The 25,326-nt window shown below is 41.0% G+C and overlaps 2 protein-coding genes across 2 annotated transcripts; one reads left to right on the plus strand and one right to left on the minus strand.

The window, feature by feature from the left end:
- The first annotated feature begins 454 nt into the window (after positions 1–454).
- On the plus strand, positions 455–13,591 carry spc24 (SPC24 component of NDC80 kinetochore complex). Its single transcript, XM_031321090.2, has 6 exons — positions 455–560; positions 6,134–6,316; positions 10,790–10,934; positions 12,532–12,636; positions 13,146–13,222; positions 13,316–13,591. The coding sequence occupies exons 2-6, from the start codon at positions 6,151–6,153 to the stop codon at positions 13,420–13,422; spliced, it is 600 nt and encodes a 199-aa protein (XP_031176950.1). The 5' UTR covers positions 455–560; positions 6,134–6,150; the 3' UTR covers positions 13,423–13,591.
- Positions 13,592–19,343: 5,752 nt separating this feature from the next.
- Positions 19,344–23,645, minus strand: s1pr5a (sphingosine-1-phosphate receptor 5a). Its single transcript, XM_031320948.2, has 2 exons — positions 23,417–23,645; positions 19,344–22,549 (listed from the first exon to the last, which is right to left on the minus strand). Exon 2 carries the CDS (start codon positions 22,289–22,291, stop codon positions 21,089–21,091), a length of 1,203 nt encoding a protein of 400 aa, XP_031176808.1. The 5' UTR covers positions 22,292–22,549; positions 23,417–23,645; the 3' UTR covers positions 19,344–21,088.
- Positions 23,646–25,326: the final 1,681 nt, after the last annotated feature.

Consider the following 25,326-nt stretch of genomic DNA (forward strand, 5'->3'; position numbering starts at 1 on the left):
AACCAGGTGGATAAAAGCAATAACGACCAGTTTACCAGTTCATGCTTATGTGTGGACTGAATAGAAGTAATTAATAGCTGTGAAATTCTCCTCTCGTCCCTGCTCAGTTTCATTAATTTATTTTCAACGATACATAAATGACTGAATGAACACAACAAATTAAAACCTGAACTTGTGTGTTGGGGTTGGACTTAACATTTTAAGAATTGAGTACTAGCTGGAAGTTTAGTGTGCATTTTACCCCACTAAATATGAATGTAAAATCAGGAAATGTACCAATCAAGACTGAAACTAAATAAGATTAACTAAATGTGCATGAAAAACAAAAGGAACGTGGAACAAATCATGAGAAAAGAAGGGCTGTTTGAGTTTTTATTTACTCTATAAACTTAGGAAAACAGAAATATAATTCTCGCGATAGGTTACTCCCGTCCAGTAGGGGCGCTATTCTCGCGAGAGGCTCCGCGATATCAGCCAATGAGCAAGGCGGAAGCAGAAAAGGCGCGCTCCGCTCAGCGTTCAGTCTGGATTTGAATTCCGGGAGGGGAAAGAGCTGTACGGTATGTTTGCTGCTTCACTTTAACATAAAGTACCATATTTTTTCCCGCAGACATTGTTGTTACAAGTTAGTCATAGAGTTGACACTGTTGTGTGTGAGTTGTGTTGTTTGTCAGTATCATTTTGTCACAGTTTAGCTAGCTAGCCGCGTACGTTAGCTAACGTTTACACCGCACTGTTGTAAACAAACAACGTTATGTGTTGGATACCTGCCCATGTTGCTTTGACATTTACATTAAAAATTCATCAAAACGTGGTCGGTGTTGGAAAGTATTATCATATAACGTTAAATGTCCTAAAGTTAGTCCTAAGTTAGTTAGTCTCCTAAGTGCATGTGTGGTACTCTTTCTCTCGCGTAACGTGACGTATTTTAGGTTTCTCTAAGAAGTTTTTGATACATAGACTGTATATGTTTTCGACCTATTCTTGCCTTACTCCCTTCCTTCTTTCTACCATCTTTTTCCAAGGTTTTGTCTTCTTTTTTTTTACAGTTTTTTTGTCTCCTTTTCTCATCAGCATTTAAATGTTTTCCAGGTCCAAGGCTGTTGTTTAGTAAATCTATCTCTGACAACGCTGTACTGTTGCTCTTTATATAGACTTTTTCTACCAAAATGATTAGCGCTGGTCAGGGGGTACTTGGCTTAAAGCAGGGCTCACCAACCTTTTAGAAACTGAGAGCTACTTCATGGGTACTGAGTCATAGGAAGTGCTACCAGTTAGAGCTTAGATCGGCCCAAAAAATCAAGCCCGAACCTGCCCGAGCACGTTGCGTCCGAGCCCGGCCCGACACATTAACTGTAATTATGAGCCCGAGCCCGATTTAAACCTGACAATTTTTTAATCCGTGGGCCGTTATAACTGACGTTCAAAACTACAATTCAGAGTTGTTTGAACTACAGAAATCTGTTTAGAATAATTCAACAAGGACGAAGCTGTAAACTGCTGTTAGTTTATTCAGAATGGAACGGATCGCAAATGATCTGAATGAAGAAACGTAAAAAAAAGAAACCATGATGAACAACATATTGTTGTCACTGCCCACGACTTGTTTAAACTGCTTCCATACCTCCGACTTTCCTCTACACTTGCTCAAAGTTAATTCTCCTGTTTTTCTTTTTTTCTTTACATCTTCAAGCTCCCGGTGTGATGCGTGCGAGAGGAGGAGACTCCGCGCATGAAGTGCTGCATTTTGTAACTGCAGCCTAAATTTTGTACACATTTGTTACTTTTATATAGCTTATATATACATATTTATAATATTTCTGATTTATGGCATAGCTTTCTCCCCACCCAATTAGGCTAAATAGGTAATGGATAAAAAAATTTAAAAAAATGCTTGATCAAGGGCCCGGCACGGCCCGAGGATAGTGGCGGAAAATAACGACCCGAGCCCAACCCGAGGTCGTGTCGGGCTCGGGTCGGACTCGGGCTTGGGCCGAGAATCTAAACTCTACTACCAGTTTGATACACTCTTCTGAAATAACCAATTTGCTCAGTTTGCCTTTAGTTATATATGATTATTAATGATCATCTATGTGAAGACACTGATTACGTTAATGATTTCTCATTATCAATAATTATCAACAATGACTTAACAAGGTGGGAAACAGATAATATCAGTATTCAATTTTCATTTTTAGAACAGGCCTGAGGGCTACTCATGTGGTCCTTGGGGGCTACCTGGTGCCCGTGGGCACCGTGTTGGTGACCCCTGGCTTAAAGAAACAATTCAAAAGGGGTACATTATTGAAAAAAGTTTGAGAAACACTGCTCTAACGCACTGGTTCTCAAGCTTTTTTCAATAATGTTCCCCTTTGAACAGTGTTTTTAAGCCATGTACCCCCTAACCAGCACGAATACCTTTTTGGTAGAAAAAGAAATAAAGAGGAAGAATACAGCGATGTCAGAGACAGATTTACTAAACTACAGCCTTGGACCTGGAAAACATTTAGATGATGATGGAAAAAGGAGACAACAACTTTTAAATAAGCGACAAAACCTTGGAAAAAGACGGTAGAAAGAAGGAAGTAAGACAAGAATAGGTCCAAAATAGTAATATAAACTTTGAAAACAAACAGTAGAAGGAAACACTAGGGCGACAAATAATTCAAATAAGCGACTTACTTCGAAAAAGTGACAAACTTTGAAGACAAAAAAGACAGTAGGAAAAAGTAAGGAAGAAAGGAAAGAATAGGTCAAAACAAGAGGCAAAACCTTCAAAAAACGAACCCCGTACCCCCTGCAGTCCTCCAGAGTACCCCTAGGGGGACACAGACCCCCTGCAGTCCTCCAGAGTACCCCTAGGGGGACACAGACCCCCTGCAGTCCTCCAGACCAGTGGTTCCCAACCTGGGGTCCAGGGACCCCTAAGGGGGGCGGCAAAGATCTCAGGGGGGGCGCAAGTCTTTATCTGGTTTGAGGTTGAGGTAAAAAAAAAAATATTTGCACATGTTAAACAAATTATGATAATACACTAGAATATATAATGTATACAAAAGTCTGTATAAAAACTATATATTTTTGTTCTCGCTTAAAATTGTAGGCAGGCTACTTAGTAGGCCAAACCTCCGGGACCTCTTAACCTGGGACCCTGCTGTCATCAGGTCAGCTGCTAGCTGCTATCATCCTCGTATTTCCTGCCACCACGGCATCACTATTTTATGAACGAAACATGGCGGAGAAACATAAAAGTGCTGATAACTCCTCTGTATCAAAAAAGAGAGTAAGGGAAAGTTACCTCACCTTCGGTTTCGGAGGGGGGGCTCAGCTTTTCTTAGACATAAGTAGGGGGGGCGCCAAGGAAAAAAGGTTGGGAACCACTGCTCTAGAGTACCCCTAGGGGGACACGGACCCCCTGCAGTCCTCCAGAGTACCCCTAGGGGGACACGGACCCCCATTTGAGAAACACTGCTAACATATTCTTAAGAGAAGACACTATGTTACAGGCAAAAACATCATTTTTGAATGTTGAGATTTTGGGCAATTTTGCGTCTTGCTTTTGCTATTTTGTCTTCTTTCAGACTAGTGGAAACAAACATCCAAAATAAATACATAACAATGGTGCTCATAAGTTTATGAACCCACGCTAAAGTTGACTAAAAAGAGGAATAAAAAAATCATCTTTTGAAAATTGATCTTAATGCCTTAATTAAAAAAATTTTGGAAAAATCCAACCTTGAAGGACACCAATTTTTAAGGCATTAAATCAATTTCCAAAAGATTATTTATTTATTTTTATTTTATTTATTTTTTAGTCAACTTTAGCATGGGTTCATAAACTTATGAGCACCACTGTATGTAGGTGTTTATTTTACTTACTTTGTGTATTTGTGTCTGTAGATTTCTCCTAAATTCACCAAAAGCTAGCATTAGATAATGCCGTATTTGCATATTTAAACATAACATTTCAGGAAACTTGTAATACAAAAAGATGTCTGTCAGTTATAATCTGGGGAAGTGTCATGGTGATATGTATTAGTTAAAATGTTCTTTTAAAGGTTTTGTTCTCAGACTCTGAGCCAGAAATCTCCACTTCAGTAGCACTTAGTCACCATACTTTCCAGTTTTAATCCCATCTACAGTCATGTGAAAAAATTAGGACACCCATGCTAAAGTTGACTAAAAAGAGGAATAAAAAAATCATCTTTTGGAAATTGATCTTAATGCCTTAATTAAAAAAAATGAGGAAAAATCCGACCTTTAAGGACACCAATTTTCTTTGTGAATGAATAATGTATCGTAAATAAATAAATGTTCTTCCTTAAAATACAGGGGGCATAAGTCAGTCCACCCCTATGTTAAATTCCCATAGAGACAGGCAGACTTTTATTTTGAAAGGCCAGTTATTACATGGATCCAGGATACTATGCATCCTGATAAAGTTCCCTTGGTCCCCACATCATCACATACCCTTCACCATACCCCCACATCATCACATACCCTTCACCATACCCCCACATCATCACATACCCTTCACCATACCCCCACATCATCACATACCCTTCACCATACCCCCACATCATCACATACCCTTCACCATACCCCACATCATCACATACCCTTCACCATACCCCACATCATCACATACCCTTCACCATACCCCACATCATCACATACCCTTCACCATACCCCCACATCATCACATACCCTTCACCATACCCCACATCATCACATACCCTTCACCATACCCCCACATCATCACATACCCTTCACCATACCCCCACATCATCACATACCCTTCACCATACCCCCACATCATCACATACCCTTCACCATACCCCACATCATCACATACCCTTCACCATACCCCCACATCATCACATACCCTTCACCATACCCCACATCATCACATACCCTTCACCATACCTCTACATCATCACATACCCTTCACCATACCCCCACATCATCACATACCCTTCACCATACCCCACATCATCACATACCCTTCACCATACCTCTACATCATCACATACCCTTCACCATACCTCACATCATCACATACCCTTTACCATACCTAGAGATTGGCATGGGGTACTTTCCATAAAATAATCTCTCAATGCAAATCAAACCAGCTGTTAGGCTAACTGACATAAAACCACGCCCTTTTCACACAGGACTTTGTTCATGGATGGATTTATATGGCTGACAGTATTTTCTGAATCCGTCTCTGCTTCCGAGACGTTTATTGTGATTTCAATATTAACTGTCCTAATACACACATCGCGAAAAGACACTCAGATTTTTTTACTAGTAGAAAACTTTACTTTAAAATGTACACTACCAGTCAGCAGTTACAGATTACAGATTACATCATGTGTTTACATAATTACAAAAGGGTTCTCCACTGTTGTAGAAAGAAGTGGCTGATCTTTAATGCAATATCTACATTACCCATCATCAGCAACCATTCATCCAATGGTCCAAAGGCACATCCTGTTTACTAATCTGATATTTTTAGGGCTGCAAGTAAGTAAGGTTATTTTCATAGTCGATTAATCGATTAGTTGTTTGATCTATAAAAATGTCAAAACATGGTGAAAAATGTGGATCAGTGTTTCCCCAAAGCCTAAGAGGACGTCCTCAAATGTCTTGTTTTGTCCAAAACTCAAAAGATATTCAGTTTACTGTCCCAGACGAGAGAAGAAACTAGAAGATATTCACGTTTAACAAGCTGGAATCAGAGGAATCTTATTTTTTTTTTTAATAAAAAAAATGACCAACGATTAATCGATTATCAAAATAGTTGGCGATTAATTTAATAGTTGACAACTAATGATGTGATTCAATGTTCAAATTGTCAAATAAAATATTGGAAATGGTTTCCTTTTTTTATTTTTTTATTAAAAAAAACATTGTTAAATTCAACAATTGTTGTATTTTACCAGAATACTGAAAGCAGCAATTTAATATCAGATTATTTATTGCAAGCAATATCGTTATAGCAATATTCAACAATGTTATCACATATTTTTCTCATATCGCGCAGCTCTGACGCAAAGCTTAACTAGCCTTGATGGTGATCATCACTCAGTGCACCCTGCATAGAAAATATTTTCTCCTATTTATTTTCTTCTAGCTGTCAGTGTCACCACAATGGCTGAAGGTAATAAGTTGCAGGACTTGGAGGAGACGGGAGAGGCGTTGGTGGCCTACATCAACAACAGCCAACTGGAGAAACTGAGACAAGTGAAAGATGAACATCACGCTCTCTTTGACAAACACACAGAAACAAGAAAGATTGTGGCACAGATTTTAAACGGTAAGTAATCAATCAGACATTTAATGACTTTTTTTTTTTTTTACGCTGTCAATGTTCTCTACGTTTAGGAGCATAATTACTGCCAAATAAAGAAGAAATGGACAGCATCTCATCTTAAATTGTATTTATAGTATCAAATCATAACAAGAGTTATCTAAAGACACTTTACAGATAGAGTAGGTTAATATACAGTGTGTATAAATGAGATAATGTGGTCCTGGCAGAGATATTCACAAGTCAAGTCTGAAGTCACCGTTTGTGCGACTTAAGGTCAGTTTACAGTTGCCGTAGCCGAGCTCGCGCACGCCAATGTGACGTCAAAATGACGTAGATCTCGCTAGCGCGCCAGGATTTTCAGTGCGCGACCAGAGGCCGTGCACCACTATATTTTTTTTCAGCAGCGCGCGACAAAGTGGAAACAGGAAGCCTGGGCGAGTTCGAGGGTAACCAGATGCCAGGACTCTCAGAGTGACTGCAGGTCTCTCTTAAACTTACTGGGTTAAGATGAGTTCTCTTATGGTGAATGAGAGGCTTGATCCGATGAAGTAGCTCATCAAATCGAAGCATTGACATCAATGCTGCTGCCAGTTCTGCCGTTGTTTACCTTTTTCTCCTTCTTCTAGTCCGTAGAAATAGCAAAGTCGGTAGACTGCAACTAGTGTCGTGACCACCAGCGCACTTATAAACAGTTGTGGCGCTCCCATGAGATCACGCTGGCGCTCGACAGCTCGGCTAAGGCGAGGGTTAACTGCCACTCGGCTAACAGGGCTCGCAAAAAAAAGGGGAGAGAGAGAGAAGCAGTTCAGCCCTGGTGATCACTTGGGTGGGCCTCAGGCAACAAGATGAGTCAGGGAGCAAAGCTCGACCATGCACCAGGCCGACACTTAAAGGGGACGATCCCAGACAGGCAGGTGTGGCGAGGGAAGCTGTTGGAGCTAAAATAAGAACAATTCTGTTCAAGGAAATAACTATTTCAAAACAAAAGTGAAGACCACCAGGGAAGAACAGTCTCTTAAAGGGTCATTTGGACCCTATTTTCGCATGCATTGGTGTCTAAAGGCCTTTTTACAGTCGCCGCAGCCGACCTGTCGCTCGCCAATGTGACATCAAAATGACGTAGATCTTGCTGGGGCGCCAGGATTTTGAGTGTGCGACACCACTCTATTTTTTTCAGCGGCGCACGACAAAGCGGAAACCGGAAGCATGGATGAGTTTGAGGGCGACCGGATGCCAGGACTCTCAGAGTGACTGCAAGTCTCTCTTTTAACTTACTGGGTTAAGATGAGATCTTTTATGGTGAATGAAAGGCTTGATCCGATGAAGTAGCTCATCCAATCAAATCGAAGCATTGACATCAATGCTGCCGTTGTTTACCTTTTTCTCCTTCTTCTAGTCCGTAGAAATAGCAAAGTCGGTAGACTGCAACTAGTGTCGCGACCACCAGCGCACTTATAAACAGTTGTGGCGCTCCCATGACATCACGCTGGCGCTCGACAGCCCGGCTAAGGCGAGTATACCCCATGTTTAAAGTGCGACTCGAGTCCGAGTCTCAGACTCGAGTCCCCATCTATTCTCTGGGTAGTATCAATATCGGCTAAATTTAGCCAGAAGACATTCTAGGGGTGGGAATCTTTACTGATCTCACGATTTGATTCCGACTATCCTGTCTTTGATTCAATATCACGTTAAGTCACCGCCTCAATATTTTTTTATATATTTCTACACATGGTTTTGATCAACAAATTCAAGCAGTCCCATATTTGTAAACTCCCCTTTTTATTGTATCTGCTCTTAAAAAAGACACTTCCTGAATGTAGCAGAGTCTGAAGACAACAGACAAAAGGCAAAAACAAAGTAACTTCAGTAGACAATAATCAATTATGGTCCATCACTGCATCGATGCATCCAGGCCCGCGTCGCGACGCAATGATTGTGTATTACAGTAGAATAGAATACACTTTATTGTCCCCGAGGGGACATTTGTCTTGGACATAGTGCTACAATCTGGTGCTTCACAATTAGGGCTGAACGATTAATTGCATTTTCGATAATATCGCGATATGTTAAAACGCGATTTCCTAATCGCAAAGGCTGCGATTTGGTCACATGACTCGTGAGAGCAAATCAGTCTGCACGCCGCAGAGAAAGCATGAACATAGCACGCTAACGCTACGTCGTACCTTGAGCTGATTTCTGTCATTCAAACAACTCTGAGTTGTAGTTTAAAACTTTTACAGCCATTTTAATAAAATGAAGGGTTTTATTCTGGCTCGAGTCCATACGTGCAGTTAATGGATACAGACACGCAGAACTGAAGGCTCGGTTGGTAACGATTAGCGGTTAGCTCTGATTAGCGGTTAGCTCCGTTATAAAGATATGAGTGGAGGAGCTGCCACTGAGAGGGGTAACAACCAGACTGATAAATGACGTTCGGGGAGCTTTCACAGCAGCGTGGCCGCAGTGTTTCAACAGTTTTATTAGTACAGTTAATCCCACGGCAAGAACACCAGCAACATGCTAACGTAACGATAGCCTCTCTGAACAAGAACACCAGCAACATGCTAACGTAACGATAGCCTCTCTGAACAAGAACACCAGCAACATGCTAACGTAACGATAGCCTCTCTGAACAAGAACACCAGCAACATGCTAACGTAACGATAGCCTCTCTGAACAAGAACACCAGCAACATGCTAACGTAACGATAGCCTCTCTGAACAAGTGCACACGGCAGCACGTAACTTCACGAGGGGGAGGGGCTGGAGGCAGCTCCTCTCTGTGCACTGTAAAAAATGTGTGTGTGTGTGTGTGTGTGTGTACTATATACTATATTTTTACTTATTTAACTGTCTAGTGTGTAATTGTGTGTTGTTCATACTATAAAATTATTTGTTTGTCTTTGTTGAATAATACAGAAGACAAAGAGCTTAAAATAATCGAATCGCAATATTTGGGGGAAAAAAATCGCAATTAGATTATTTTCAAAAATCGTTCAGCCCTATTCACAACATAAACATGTAACAGAAAAACCATTCTAAAATCAACATAAACATGAGATCAAAGAAAAGCGTCCTAGGACACAAAAGAAGGACACACATGACAGCACAGACAACACCAACATCCTAAGAATTAACTGTAATAATTACAGTTTTTTACGATTGCTATGACAATTTTTTCAGAACTTGTAACAACTTTCCTAAACTCTTAACACAGTTGGCACAACATCCGTCTGTGTAGGCTATACAATGAACACATTTCTTGTTGCTTTGACACAAAATGCATACGGTTAACACAAATTTAAAATGCTTGAACGTCTTTTACACACGAGCTCCACCAAGACCAAAACAATGGCTCTTTACTGACCAATTTACAAATGCGTTTACACTGTATGTCAGAACAGATGCATGTTCTAAACCTAACTAATAGGCTAAAGTCAAAGTGAACAGCTGATCATATTGTAAATTGAAACACAAATATATCACCTGGATTTTGTTCCATTGCTACTGAGAAACAGCTACTAGATCGATCAGCTGATTCCCATCTAGGAAACACACTCAGGTGTTGAGGTTCTTTCAATCACATGACCATATGTTACTGTAGTACATACAGCAAGAGAGGACCTGTTTGAACAATATAGACGAACACAAAGGAGGAAAATGCCTGCACGAGGGAGAGGAAGACGAGTACTAGGAAAATTCTGTCTGTCTTCTTTTATTTATAGAGCGTACATTCTATAAAGTTACTCTGAGATGGGTCATTCATTTTCAGTATTGAATTTCTGCAGCAAATGAAAGAAAATGCATACATTTACTAAACCCAACAAAACAAAAATGTGAAAAACTGCAGTGCAAAACACAATCTATGGTCAATTTATTATTATTATTATTATTATTATTATTATTATTATTATTATTATTGTAGTATAAGGGCAGACCTGACACATATCAAATGTAGTTTCAGTAATTCCATGTGATGTTAGTGTTTTTATAACATTGTGCAGTGATTGACTAAATGTTCCTGTTGGAAGAGAACATGTGTTAGTGTTTTGGAAGAATTATTTGATTTTGAGACATGGTTGCATTGTTTTGGTGGACATTGTGTTAGTGTGTTATTGTATTTTGAAAATCAGTGTTGGAGTTTAGTTTACAATGTGTGATTTTGAGAATGAAATGAAGTGTTTTGCCAGTTGTGTGTTGGTGCGTTAAGAGTTTAGAAAAACTGTTAAAATAATTGAAAAGATTGTCATAGCGATCGTATAAAACTGTAAAGTACGAAGTGCAAAAAGTGCTAGTGTATTTATTGCAGCCCTGCTCTGCTGTGCTAAGATTTACTATTGGAGTTCATTATAAGCTTATGTGGTCTTGGATAGTGTCAATATCAGCCACAATTAGCCAGATCACATTGTTTATGCATCCATTGAACTTTCCAAGTCTCTTACTCCTTTGGTATCTCTCGGTCGCCGTCCTTCCCCAGATGTGGCTCAGCTGGAGGAGAGCGCGAGCCAGAAGCTGATGAACATGGAGGAGGAGAAGAAGCAAAGGGAGGCGGAGCTGGAGAGCCTGGAGGAACAGTTGAGGCAGTGCACGGCCCAGAGCCAGATGACCGACTCAGAACTACAGTATCTTTTTATACGTTTGCCTAGGGCTGGGCGATATGGTGAAAATCAAATATCATGATATTGTTGACCAAATACCTCGATATCGATACTGCAACAATATTGTAGTCTTGACTATTGGTGCTTTCACAAAATATATTACACAATGAGATTTTTGACAAATAATCATCAGTAATGTGGATATGACTAATAATAGAACAGTTACAACAGTCTGGTAAGTTCAGAAAATGACATCACTTTACTGTAATGACACCACTTATGCCATATTATGATATCCAAAATTTAAGACGATATCAATATAATATCGATATATAACCCAGCTCTACGTTTGCCATGAGAAAAAAAATGTTTGTGTCATAATCAAAAACATTTTTAAGATCAGTTTTGTATTGGTTTTATATTTTAAACATACAGAACAGACAAACGATTGAACAAGAACAACAACCCTCTCCCACCCCCCACCCTCTGCGGTCTTGAGGAAAACAAAAACAAACAAATAAACAAAAACAGAAATCCCACCTTGCCTAGTCCCTCTCCTCTACTTCTTGTGATGCTGAGGTCATTAGGACTGGTACCTGTGCTGCTGCGTTTTTACATTGGTCTATAGTTGATGCATAATCAAATTTTTGACTGTCAAAAAAAAAATATAATCGAAAATTATTATTTTGCACATTACACAGGGGTCCCCCCCCCAGAAAAGTTGTTAGGCTCGGGTGGCAAGTGTCTTTTTTTCGACGAGGGCCCGGCTGGGGCCAGTCCCAGACTGATGGCAGCATTAATGTAGAGCCCAATAGTTTCAGTGATGCCAAATAATGGACGGAATTGCAAAATTAAGAATTAAAAAAAGCTATAAACAGATTCCATAGGGCCCTACATTAAGTCAGAGCTAAAAGCAAACTGGAGATTTGAAAACATGACTACGCCTAAAGGCTCTGACACACCAACCTGACGGCCGACCGTCGGCAGAAAAGGCAGTCGGGCTGATCAGTCGGCTCCTGTCTCCCCAAGTCGGTCCAAAAAGTGCCTCGGAACACACTGAAGCGACGCCGACTTGAGCGTACGTTCTGCACGTGCGCGAGACGTAATACGTCTCGATAACAGCAGGCAGCGCTAATCTGTATTGTCGCCCAAAAAATGAAAACCGGAATTGACGGAACATCTCTCTAGACCTCGTAAACACAGAGCACGCTGTCGTCAGTCATTGTTTTCATCAGAGAGAGGTGATAGTAGTCAAGAAGGATCGTTGTTGTCATTACTCGCTGAACGGAAGAAAATACGATGGCTAGTGATAAGAAGATACTGGCGTTGTCAGCTCCGGTTTTCTCGTGCACTGATTCGCTAGTCAAGGGCTAGCACTCCACCAATCAGATTGGTCATTGAGGCCGACTGCCCACTGGTCGATTCAACAAGTCAAATCGGACAAAATGAAGGCCGACGGCTCCTCCGACGGACGACGGCACGGAACACACCGAACAGACTCGAGTCACCGACCTCGCCAGACGGTCCGACAGCTAATAATTGGGTTGGTGTGTCAGCGCCTTTAGTTTCCCACTGAGATAATGTCTGTACATCTTTGTTAGCATCCTTAACCCTCCCCCAGATTTGTGCAGCGAGAGTTGGAGAGACTGAGAACAACCGAACACGAGCTCGAGACTCTTCAGCACGAGGTGGACGAAGACACGACCGAGGTCATCCCTTCAGCAGTGTGAGTCTGGTGCTACCTTTAGTCACCACGTACAAAAAATTAATATCACCTCACAAGAAATTAAATTTTTCAAGGTGACCAGTAAAACTACAGCAGACGACTACCCTTGGCTAATCAAAAAAATAACTTACTTTAAGATGCTTCTTCAGGTTGGAGGTGGAGTAATTTGGACGCTGAAAGGAGGTTGGTTGCTGGCAAGCAGAGGTGATCACGCAAATAGCTAATTTTTTCGTTTTCATATTGGGGCTTCTGGGAAATGCATGGAGTTGCCTTAATTTATTCAAAGAGTGAATAAACTCGTGAAACAGAAGTATCGTCATGTAATCCATTGATTTCAACAACGTAACTGTATTCTAAATACCAACTATTTAAATTGTAACTGTAACGGAATACAGTTACTCATAATTTGTATTCTGAATATGTAACGCCGGTACATATATTCCGTTACTCCCCAACACTGAGTAGTTTGACGTATTTCTGATTTGAGTTATTTAATCTTCCCTCAACAGATATGTGGCTCAGCTGTACCAACATATAACCAAGATCAAGTGGGAGTACGACACACCGCCCAACATCTTAAAAGGAGGTACGGTTTTTCGCTTCCTGTTATTTTGTGGCTACATCTTGTGTGTCCTTTTAACATGGCTTCAGGTGGTCAGTCTGTTTTCTGCTCTTGCAGTACACTACGGTGCAGACCTGGCGACTCCCATCGACATCGACACCTCTGTGCGATCTCGGCGGGAAGTAAGCGACCAGCTGTGGGACTTTGTCAGCACTGAATGGTAGAGGAAGGAGGGTGGTGTGGTCAGAAACAATGTCTACTTTATTTAGTCTGTAAATATGTTTGTTTTCTTCTGTTCCATGCAATGTATACTGTTTAAAATTAAATATTTCAAACCCAATTGGTTTAGTTGTTCTTCTCTAATTGTATTTGAGCAACATGGATTCATCAACTCAACTCTCTCAGCAATGAGTTGCTACAAAGCTAATTAAGACTATCAGCTCCACACAACTCTCTCTGGATCTCTCGGTATGACTATGTTTAGGAGATTGTGGCGTCCGCCGACTTTCGCGTGCTCCTCCCTGGCTACTAGCACTGGGGGAGGGGTGGGGGCGCGGTTACGGAAGACTTGTGTCATGTGGATGCGACAACAGTGTTGTTGTCATTACTTAGAATTCCTCATGGGGGCGACAGAAACTACGCACTATAGCTTTAATAAATAAAAACCAACAGAATTAAAATAACCAAGGGCTTAAAAATGATATAAAAACTAATGATAACATTTATAAACTAATGCTGTATCATTACTACAAATTACAAGCCAGATTAAAGAGACAGGTCTTTGATTTCTTTTTAAAAATACAGAGCGCGCTCATTTTCAGGTTTACATGGTTTAATTTTCCAAAAACACCATATTTTTGTTGTACTGCTCATTGCTGCAGCTCCTCTTTTCACCCTGTGTGTTGAGCTCTCTGTTTTAGCTACAGAGTGAGACCTCTCACTGCTGGAACATCTTTGTTGGGAGTTGCACATGCTCAGTAGCTAGGTAAGGACTACTAGCCAGTCAGAAGCAGAGTATGAGGGCGTGCCCTGACAGTAGCTAGGTAAGGACTACTAGCCAGTCAGAAGCAGAGTATGAGGGCGTGCCCTGACAGTAGCTAGGTAAGGACTACTAGCCAGTCAGAAGCAGAGTATGAGGGCGTGCCATGCTAGCAGCTAGGCGAGCATTATAACGTGTGTTCCAAAGTGACCACGTTTGTCTCTGAAGTAAAGGCTGGACTACAATAGAGCTGTTTGGAGCAGTTAGTGAACAGTGTTTTCTGTTGGAGATGGTAAGTCACTTTGGGGTGGACTTGAACATGAAAATAAGGAAAGGGAAAAAGCCAAAAAGCGTAATATGAGCACTTTAATATCCAGAGGCAGCTAGTTTAGGAGTGTAAAAAACAGAATGCACTTTCACCGCTACTTTAATGGGTCACATAAGGAACGTTTAAAAGAAAAGCAGTGAAGGACCTAAGTGATCTGGCTGGAACATAACATGAAAGAAAGCACTGATTACAATTTTCAGTTTTCAACTATTAAATAAATCGCCAATTATTTTGATAATTGGTTTGAGTAATTTCTTTTAATGAAACTTTTATGAAGATTCTCCAATTCCAGCTTGTTAAATGTGAATATCTTCTAGTTTCTTCTCTCCTCTGGGACAGTAAACTAAATATCTTTGAGTTGTGGACAAAAGACATTTGAGGGTTGACCTCTAGATCACCCAGTAGAGCGTGCGCCCCATTGTAGGCCGAGGCCTTGGCAGCGGCCCAGGTTTAAGTCCGGCCCGCAGCCCTTTGCTGTGTGTCGTCCCTTCTCTCGCTCCCCTTTCCTGTCTTCAAGCTGTCCTGTCAAATAAAGGCCATTTAAAAAAAGCCCAAAAAAATAACCTTAAACACGTTTTGGGCTCACTGATCCACATTTTATGGAACAAATGAAACTGATGTATGGGAGCGAGTTAAGTTTTAAGCTTTATGAACATGTAAAAGAATTAATTTAGCAAGTATAGTATCGCGATAACTTCCTTGGCAATATACTGTATCGATACACAGGCGCCAGGTATCGATCTATTATTATATACTGTATGTGTTGGTCAGTTTGTCTGCTTGGCAATCCCATTTTGCAGCAATAAAACTGAAGTGAGATGAACAAACAGAAATGTATCTTTTTAGATTAAACAGATGTTGACCATGTTTTCTTTTGGGGGACATAATTTGAAATTGGGAAAAATTTGAAGCTGGAAAAAAAGGTAATTGCAATATATCACAGAATATTGCAATATGAAATCGCAATAATATGGTTTTGTGACATAAGTGTCGTGATGATATCGTATCGTGAGACCTCTGGTGGTTCCCACCCGTAGTAGCCAGTGCAGTGGGGGTGATGTGACCCACTGTCTGCTAGCTGTAGTTCCCACAAATACTTTTTAGGTAATCCAGTAAAAATGCACTTATATAATAGTCTAAACGACTTTTAATGAAAGTGTGAGTGAGTGTATCAGCATCTTTCCGAAGTCTGACTTTGGCGATGTTCCTGAGGTGAAAAAACTGATATTTTAATGAATGATCTTGTTAAAATGAGAATAAAAATCTGAATATTTTCTAGTGCTAGACGAGGCAGAGCGGCGTGTTGGCCACTAGATGTCGCTTCAGAGCTATTTTATGTTTTTGTTTGTGTCTACATGGTTTTGCAGAGAGATGGACAGTTTTTAGTTCCATAATTGGTTTACAAGGTAACAACTGGGCCATTTCTTTCACAACTGAACTAAATCTATTTGCTGAGGAAACAGTGAGATGTTGTTTAGCTTTAGAAGAAGCCTGGAGGTGGATTAGTATACTAGTACTGGATAGTTTACTTTAGTTTAGGCCAATGGGTCCCAACCTTTTTTGTCAGATAAACAGCTCTGTCAGATTAGCTCAGGTACCCCACGGGTCACATGCTTATTTCCACAGATAAGCGGAACATTTGGTTCAATGGTGTCTTACAGTTTTAGCAGTTTAGTTTCAACTTTCAAATAAAGCCACACTAGAACAGAAGGCCGCTTGCTGAGCTCCACGGCTGCAACATAACAAGCGCCCGGAAGTACGGCGGCCGCTACGGACACCAAAACTTGCACGTGTTAAATTTAGAACCAGTGATCGGATTCAAAACCAAATTTTCCCAAACAAAAATATATATATATATTCCATTGGAATCCTAATTTCCTGGTTATTTTTTGAGCTTTTCCGCCTTTAATTGACAGGACAGCTAGGTGAGAGGGGGGGGGACATGTAGGAAATCGTCACAGGTTGGACTCGAACCCTAGACCTCTGCGTCGAGGCATAAACCTCTCAGTATGTGCGCCTGCTCTACCCACTGAACCAACCCGGCCACGGAATCTTAATTTTTTTAAACGATTTCAAGTTGGAACCGGTTGTCGATGCCCAACCCTAGACATCTGTTAGTGTAACAATTAAGTTTATGTCTAATGTGCCAAAATCAGGCATGAGAGTGGTGAGTCAGCAAAATAAAGTGGCCTAACATGTCAACAGGATGCTGGAATCTGAACTCCTATCCAGGCAACAGTGACTACGTTTACATGCACATAATATTCCAGTTTTTGCCCTTATTTTGAAAAAGACGACATTCCTGTAAGCTGTTTACATGGCTAATGAAAGTGAATATTCCTCTAATATTCCCAGTTACATGTAGCTGTGCAAAACAGGATTTTTTCAAAGTTTACCAGCGATGGTGGACTTGTTGGACCGTGTGAACACAGCGTCCCTCTTTCATTCCTTCAACCAGCTTCTTAAAAAGGTTGGCGTAGCGATGTGTGCTCATATCCAAAAACCTGTTGGTATCCAAGTCTTTGATCATGTTTAAAAGTAGCTGTGTTTCTCCTTCTTATCGGGTCTGCAGCCCTGCAAACTGTTGGCTGGTTGGTTTGTGTACAGCAACCATAGCAACGCACAGAGCTGACCATAAGCCGTAAACAGGCAAGAGGCCGTAAACCTGCGGTAAAAACCCTGATTGAGACGGTTTGGATATTCCGAATAATACCAGAATATCACCCATATCTTAATCGGAAAATGTTATATTCGGAAAAAGGCCTTATTCGGAATATCCAAACCGAAAATGCTGTTTACATGACCTATATCAATTTTTTTATATTGTCATATTCAGAATAATAGGGAATATTGGTGTGCATCTAAACATACTCAATGATAGTGCACTCGGTGTTTCTGATTGCAGGCCTTGTGTGTTTCAATGTCATTTACCCATAAGCCTTCTCTGCTGAGAACTGAAACTCCCCCTTCTTTGAAAACGACTTAATGCCACGACTGTACCACTGCAAGTACACGACTGTGTACCACTGCAGTGTGGCGAGTGGTTAAGAGTGGGCAGGATGCCATATGCTTGTTAGGAAGGCTCGTTCCACACGTACAATAACTCAGAAGAATCATGCACCAGTATGTGGTTTCCTTACGGTAAACAGAGCATCACGTAGCTCACAGCAGCTCGTCTCTACAGCTTCATCGGTGGTTAACAAGTGGTCTGCATGGAGGCAGGGTTCTGATCAGTCAAGACTGATCTCCTATCTGTCTTTACTTTTCCTTTCATCTCTGCTTTCATGTTTGAGTCAGCTTTATGTCATTCAGTGTTAATATTCCACAAAGTCAGTAGCACTGTTATGTGATGCTTAAATTTGCTGCCAACTAGTTTATTTTTAATCCTAAAGTAGAGCGGCAAAGATTAATCGATTAGTTGTCAACTATTAAGAATCCGCAACTATTTTGACAGCCGATTAATCGGTTTAGGTCATTTTTATGAGGAAAAACAAAATCTAAATTCTCTGATTCCAGCTTGTTAAATGTGAATATTTTCTAGTTTCTTCTCTCCTCTGGGACAGTAAACTGTTTACGTGTGTCGGCCTTAACTAGTGTTCATCCTCAGAAGTTACCATCGTATAGAATTAAGACCTCTGTGCCAACAAACATTTCACTTCCAGTGTTTTCCCGAGCTTTGTGGAAGACTTGGGTGCGTGTATGTATTTGGCAGAGGGGTTTAGGGGTCCTCCCTCAAGAAAACGGGATGTTTTTCAATTAAACAAACGTCATTTTACATCATTTTGGACCATTGTTACTATATCTGTGTTTTAAACGTTGGAATAGCTAGAGCAGATAATAAATAAATAACTCTCACAAAGCTTAAAGTCAAAAGCTTGCTAAAGAAATCCACAGGAGATCTGAGAGAAGTCATTTAGTTAGTCACATTGATTTTACATTCATTGTGCTTTGGTGGTGCCCAAAACAGCTCAGGTGCTGCACCTACGACTTATAATGTTGACTTTTTAATCTTCATAAGAATATAATTTATTGCAGGAACATTGGCTTCTATTGTTCTGCTCACTCAGTGTTTATTTACATTGTACAAATACATTATTAAACTTGAATGTGTGTGTTTGTTTGGGGCAAAGGAGAAAGAAAAGTTAGTTCATTTTAAATATTAAACCAAAACAAAAAAAGATTCACATCTACCAATAGCTTATAGCAAGGGTGTCAAACTCCCTAAGGGCCACCGTGGAAAATGAGGATCACATCCGGGGCCAGACATGTCGAGATAATTGCTTTTATGTCATCGAAAAAGTCAAATATCTTTGATTGTATTATTGCAGGTCTTGTATAGTAGCCAAAAATGTTGAAAAAAATGGCAAAAAGGCCCAAAAACTTTGTAAAAAGTGACAAAAACTAGATGGGCCGAAATGTATTGTGAATCTAAATTGATATGGGGGCCGGATAAAAATTAGCAATTGGCCAGATTCGGCCCACGGGCCTTGAGTTTGACATGTGTGGCTTACGGTGCCTGTATTTGCAGAACATTAAGTCTCATGTCAGCAACTAATTACTAAGACTTCATGAGATAAAATCAATATGGAATAAAAAAAACAAACAAGATAAATACTTCTTCATCTGAATATGTGGGATAGAAGTAACATTTTCAGAGTCTATCTAGTTTCTTGATCTAGTTCATAGTCTGTCTATTTGAATGTCATTTGTAGTTTATACTAACCTGCACTTTGTTTGTTTAATCACAACGATGGATCAGTGAGAAACCTTCAGACGTTAACCTTTGAAAGGAAACTAGATGAGGCGACTCTTAAGAATCTAATACAAACCTCCAAGTCAACTTCATTCACATGTTTTATTCAGTGCACATATAAAAGGTGACATCATAACTTAAAGAGATGTTTTTACAATACAAAATGCAGCTCTGATAAGCTCAGAGAAAGACTATGGATATTTACAAAGTATACTACATTTTACATTTATGTACAATATTGCAGTTTGCAAAGGACCCATTTGTAATGCCACTTTAACCACGATGAAATTCCCCCGGCACTCTGAAGCCCACACACTCTGTTATCTGGGCTATGACAGGCTGCTGTCTGCGTGGAACAAGATCACATTAGCGGACATTCATGAGAAAAACCAGATCTGTATCATTTCACAGTGAACATTTGTGTCCACAAGCTGTAGCACATCGCTGTGATATTCTACTCTGTTAAACCAGGAAAAGGCGTCAACAAACCTCCACTGTCAGCTTTTATTGCTTTCAGTCATCCATCATGTGTCGCTGCGTATGTTAAAGGGACCTCCAAAGCTGCAAACCGCTCAGCTCAGTCCCTCCGTATGACGTGTTCGGTGTGTCTCCAGGCCACCGGCCTTCTGATCTTGGCCGATGGGGACCTCTACCCAGCACTACGGCTGACCAAAACTCACATGGCAGAAATTAAAATGGGTTTGGCTGCAGATTTTGGGTGTGGATGCTCTGTGTTTGTAACAACATGTCATTATGTGCTACACAGGGAGAGGAGATAAGGATAAACCTCAGATGTGCTGCCTAACTGGCTGCATTTATGTGAAACGTCTGCACACAGTCTTTGATTTTATTTCATGTGGAAAACAAACTGATGAAATGAAATTACTTGTTTTCCATAAAGAAAATCTTCTGACAAATACTGGCCTTGCTTTCACTGTCTGAAAGATAAATGTAACTGGCAGCTACAATAAAAGCATCGACATTAGGGCTGCAACTAACGATCATTTTCATTGTCGGTTAATCTGTCGATTTATTTTATCGATTAATCAATTATAGTTTGGTCTATAAAATGTCAAAGTCCATCAGTGTTTCCCAAAAGCCCAAGATGACGTCCTCAAATGTCTTGTTCTGTCCACAACTCAAAGATATTCAGTTTACTGTCACAGAGGAGAGAAGAAACTAGAAAATTTAACAAGTTGGAATCAGAGAAGTTTGACTTTTTCCCCTAAAAAACATGACTCCAACTGATTAATCGATTATCAAAATAGTTGGCGGTTAATTTAATAGTTGACAACTAATCGATTCATCGTTGCAGCTCTAATTGACATGTTTTTCATGACTAAACTTCTAGAAAACTTAAAAAGTTAATGTCTGTCTCTCAATGTGGACTTCTGTCTTCTCTAGGGCTGCCCCCTTTTAGTTGATTAGTCGACTAAGATTTCTTCAGTCGATTAGTCATTTATTTTTAATGCTTTTTTTCCTCCTGAATGTTCTATTTCCAAGAAACTTGCGAGCACGTCTCTGGTACAACACAAGATTTAAAGAGGTGCTTTTGCACGATTCTCTGATCTGTCGATTAAACCAACTAATCGATTAGTCGACAAAATCCTGTGTTAGTCCACTAAGAATTTCTTTAGACGAGGACAGCCCTGCTTCAGTCACATACATGGAGCTTATTCTGTTCATGAGGGTTTAATACCGAACCCTGGCAGAGTGCAACACAAAACTTCTGCTCCGCTCGTACATCGCCCGGAGCACAGCTCGGATTGGAGAGAAGCAGCCGAGTCTTAGTCCCAACGCTCGCTCTGTGTTATTCAGTGAGCCACTGTGTCATGTTTTAGACATCCTGGGGTAAACGGCTTTGATCGTGGAGGGTGTAAAGTTCCCAGAGGACACCGTCGTCTCCACTCCCTCCAGTTTGTGCGAGGCTGCATCAACTCTACTGGTGCTGCAGTCCAGGAAGGGCATCCCGATCTTCTTCACTTGTCCATCTTTCGTCATGAGGCAGTGTCGGCAGAGCAGCCTGATGATGGCCTTCCTCATGTCCTTGCTGGTCAGCGTGTAGATGATGGGGTTGAGGAGGGAGTTGAGCATAGCGATGCCCAGGAAATAGTCCGCTTTAAAGAGAACCCCGCAGCTTTTGGCCGGGCTGAAGAAGTCCAGCAGCAGGAGGATGAAGAGCGGCAGCCAACATATGATGAAGACGCCCAGGACAATGGTGACCGTCTTCAGCAGGGCCATGTACTTCTGGGACTTGCGGTAGAGGCCCTTGCGCTGCGGGGCCGACGCCAGGCGGTGCGTGTTGGACTTGACGATGCGGAAGATGCGCACGTAGAGCACCACGATGGACATGAGGATGGCGCTGAAGACGGTGATGCAGAAGAGGATGTAGCTCTTGGCGTAGAGCGGGAGCACCGTGGAGCACTGGTCCAGGCGGCCCATGCAGTTCCAGCCGAGGACGGGCAGGACGCCGAGGAACACGGACAGCACCCAGCTGGCTCCGATCAGAGCGAACATCCGGCCCTGTTTGTCCCCCTGGTACGGCTTCATCCTCACCATGGTAACGTGGCGCTCTATGGCAATGGCCAGCAGACTGATGACGGAGGCAGCCAGCATGATGAACACGCCGCCCTCCCGCAGGAACCACAGCACCGGCGTCAGCTTTAACGTCTTGGCACCGGACGTCATGATGTTCACCATGTAGGTGAAACCTGCCAGCAGGTCCGATAGAGTCAAGTTGCCCAGTAGGTAGTACATGGGCACGTGGAATTTCTTGTTCTTCCAGATAGCCAGAAGCACCACAGCGTTTTCTACGACGATGAGCAGGCAGACGAGCAGGAAGGCTATGGACTCCGGGGTGAGTCCTTCTTTGTACTTGTTCTTCGGCAGTTTGCCCGTGAAGTTGTAGTGGTCGATGATGACCGCATTGCTCTGGTACTCCTGAAACATCCGTAGCATTCCTGTGGAGGGCGACATGGGGATTGCGGATGGAGCTACAGCAGTATAGTGAGCATGGGAAGACTCTGTGGCCATTTTTTTATGTACTTCCACAGGTAGATTCTTCTTTCTTTTCTTCTTTCTTTTGGTTTTTAAGTTTTAGATCCACAGAGAAGGCGTCATATAATCCTCTGGTTGTGCATTCTTTCTTGGTATTGAAAAGACAGAAGCAGTCAGTTTAAAGTGTTCCTTTTGATGCTATGAAATAGGATTTCCTGTGGTTGAATTTTCCTCCAAAATAAATCACATTTTGTCAATGCCCGGGCTGCGCACTAGGCGGCGACGAGAGCCAGCCTGCATTTAAAAAAAAAAAAGGAGAAGAAAGTTAGTATTGATGATGAAAAATGAGAATTAACGATAGGAAATAGATTGTTATTGTAATTGTGTGTAATTAATTTAGAAACCATGTCCAATGTCCAGAATACACACAGGTAATTACATCTAATAGGGATCATATCTGCATGATTAATGAGGGGGAAAGCTTTCAGTGACGTTACGGAAAACGACCACTTGCAGACAACGGGAGTAAAAAAAAAGGAACATTTCAAAGTCTAAAGTTGTAATTGAACATTTGTCTTAATCCTTAGTGGCACTGTTTTCCTGACAACTAAAATAAACCCACTTTTTTGCGTCTTATATATATATATTTTCATGGATCATGCGTATTTACGCATGCATTTGCGTAAATACGCATACATTAAAGTATCCAAAACGGCAAATTTAACTCGTACAGACAATTATACTGAGCTTATTAATTACAAATGTCTTCACATATATGTCCACTTTTCATTTGCAATCATACTGGGTTTTTATAGGCTGCAATATAACGTCCAAACTGTCCTTATTAAAGATACAACTGTTCAAAATGACCACTTGATTACAGCAAAGTCACTATAAATGTATAAAAATGTATTTCTGAAACGCTTGTCGCCGATACAAGTGCTTTACAGTGGCATAAAAAGACACACAAGAAAATATAATACATATTGAGAAAAACACATTTCAAATTACGTAATTAAACAAAAAAGTGCAGACAGGTCAGCCAAACGTCCGTTACCGGACAGCACAGGCGAGTTTCACGCCCCCTCTATACGCATCTAATCGGACCAATTAGGTAAAAAAAAAAGAAGAAGGTAACTTTTAAAAGACTTTTCCACGCACCTGTAAAAACGTGTAAATATCCAGTGAGACTTCAGTCGCAGGAGAAGTGATCCCACAGCGATCAACAGACAGACTCAGTGGATGAGTGCACCGCAGCGACATGCGAGTGTGCTGTGGGAAAGGAGCAGGGCAGGACTCAACATGCGCTCAATGGTACAGTCACAGTGGGTTGGCCTATAATGTTTTTGCCCTTCGACGCTTTCCCTCCCTCCCTCCCGTGATCCCTTGAGTCTTCTTTCTCTCTCTCTGGTTTGCCCTAGGAGAGATTAGAGCGTGATGATAGATTACGTGTTCCTGTTTGTCATTGTAACAAGGAAGAAAGTGAGATTGCGTGTCACCTTGTAATACAGTTTGCCCTCAGGTACAGCCAGTCTTGTCTAAAGTACTTGCGTAAAAGTCATAGACAGTTTATAAAGTCAAGGGTGTAACTTTGGGTTCAACATTTAGGGGGGGTGGGGGGGTGTGAGATCTCCACTAAAATTGACATTTTAAACGTCAAAACACTTCATTTTCTGCATTGTGGTGGATTTCTCTGCACTCAATTTATGGTGCAAATTTCTTTATGTATGTAAAGGAAATAATAATAGTTTTTTTGTTGTTGTAACAACGTATTTGTACGTGCCAAATGTAGCTCACCTGGTATTGCTTGTATTCAATATTCTTTAGAAGTGTAATTATGGTTCCTAACAGTTTAAAGTCGCTCTTCAGGTTTGTCAGATTTTTCTGGAAAACTCTTTCCGTCTCTCTCTCTCTCTTTCTCTCTCTCTCTCTCTCTTTTTCCCACAGTTCATACAAGAGAAACATCCCGGCATTTAGAAGAAGCAAACTCTAAACTTAAAAAAACAACAACCACAAGTTAATCTGTCAAGTGGAAAAATAGTAATTTGTGAGGCAGGTGCAGCTGGATGTGTTTTGCAGGCCAGAAACCCCAGATTTCAGAAAATAACTTGCTCAAATAGCCGTCATCTGTAATTATCTTTTAGCTCACATACCGTACATTTAAAAAAAAAAAATCACTTTTTTTTGGCAGATGGGTCATTTATAGATCCTTTTCTCCTCCAGACATGTTTTAAGATATAAAGAACTGCTTTTAATGATAATTTGTGCAAAAAAAAGGTCAATTACCTTGTCAAACATCTGTATATTGATATCTGCTCTTTCGCCATCATTGAGAAATCCAAAATCTTTCAATATTTTTCAGTTTAACAGCTGGACTCAAGATGTCTCCTACATCATTGGAAAGTTCATTCTCATGTGCATTGGAGGCTTTAAGATGTCACTTTTTATACTGGACCATAGGTGCAGATTAAAAGGGGATGTGTCCCCTAATATATAGAGGAGGTAGATTTGTCCTCCTAAAAAAAAAATATGAAAGACAACCCACTCGCCTAGAGAGGTAAAAATCATCGTCAGGGGGCTCAAACCATGTATATATCCTTCTTAGAGTTGCTTCTTAGTAATGCGTTTCAAAAAACAACAATATTCAAATCCCCAAATTGAAAATCAAAACACCTACCCAACCAACAAATATCCGCATATTTGGATATTCGGATCCAACGGTTCCAGCCCTACTTCTTACCAGTAAATATATGTTTTCCAACAATTTCAGACACAGAAAATGAAATGAAGACGCTCAAAAGGATTTGGGGGAGGATCCCCAGACACCCCGATTAATGTGTGTGTGTGTGTGTGTGTGTGTGTGGGGGGTATTTGTGGGGTCCAAAAACCGGGAGTCCAGTATACTTGTGGGGTCCTGACAGCTTTGTGGGGCCAAAATGCTGGACCCTACAAGTTTAAAGGGCTGTTTGAGGGTTAAGACTTGGTTTTAGGATTAGGGTTAGAATTAGGTTATGGTTAGGGTGAGGGTAAGGGTTAAGGTTAGGCATTTAGTTGTGATGGTTAAGGTTAGG

The sequence above is a fragment of the Sander lucioperca genome, chromosome 21 (genome assembly GCF_008315115.2).
Source record: "Sander lucioperca isolate FBNREF2018 chromosome 21, SLUC_FBN_1.2, whole genome shotgun sequence".
In the NCBI taxonomy this organism is placed as follows: Eukaryota; Metazoa; Chordata; class Actinopteri; order Perciformes; family Percidae; genus Sander; species Sander lucioperca.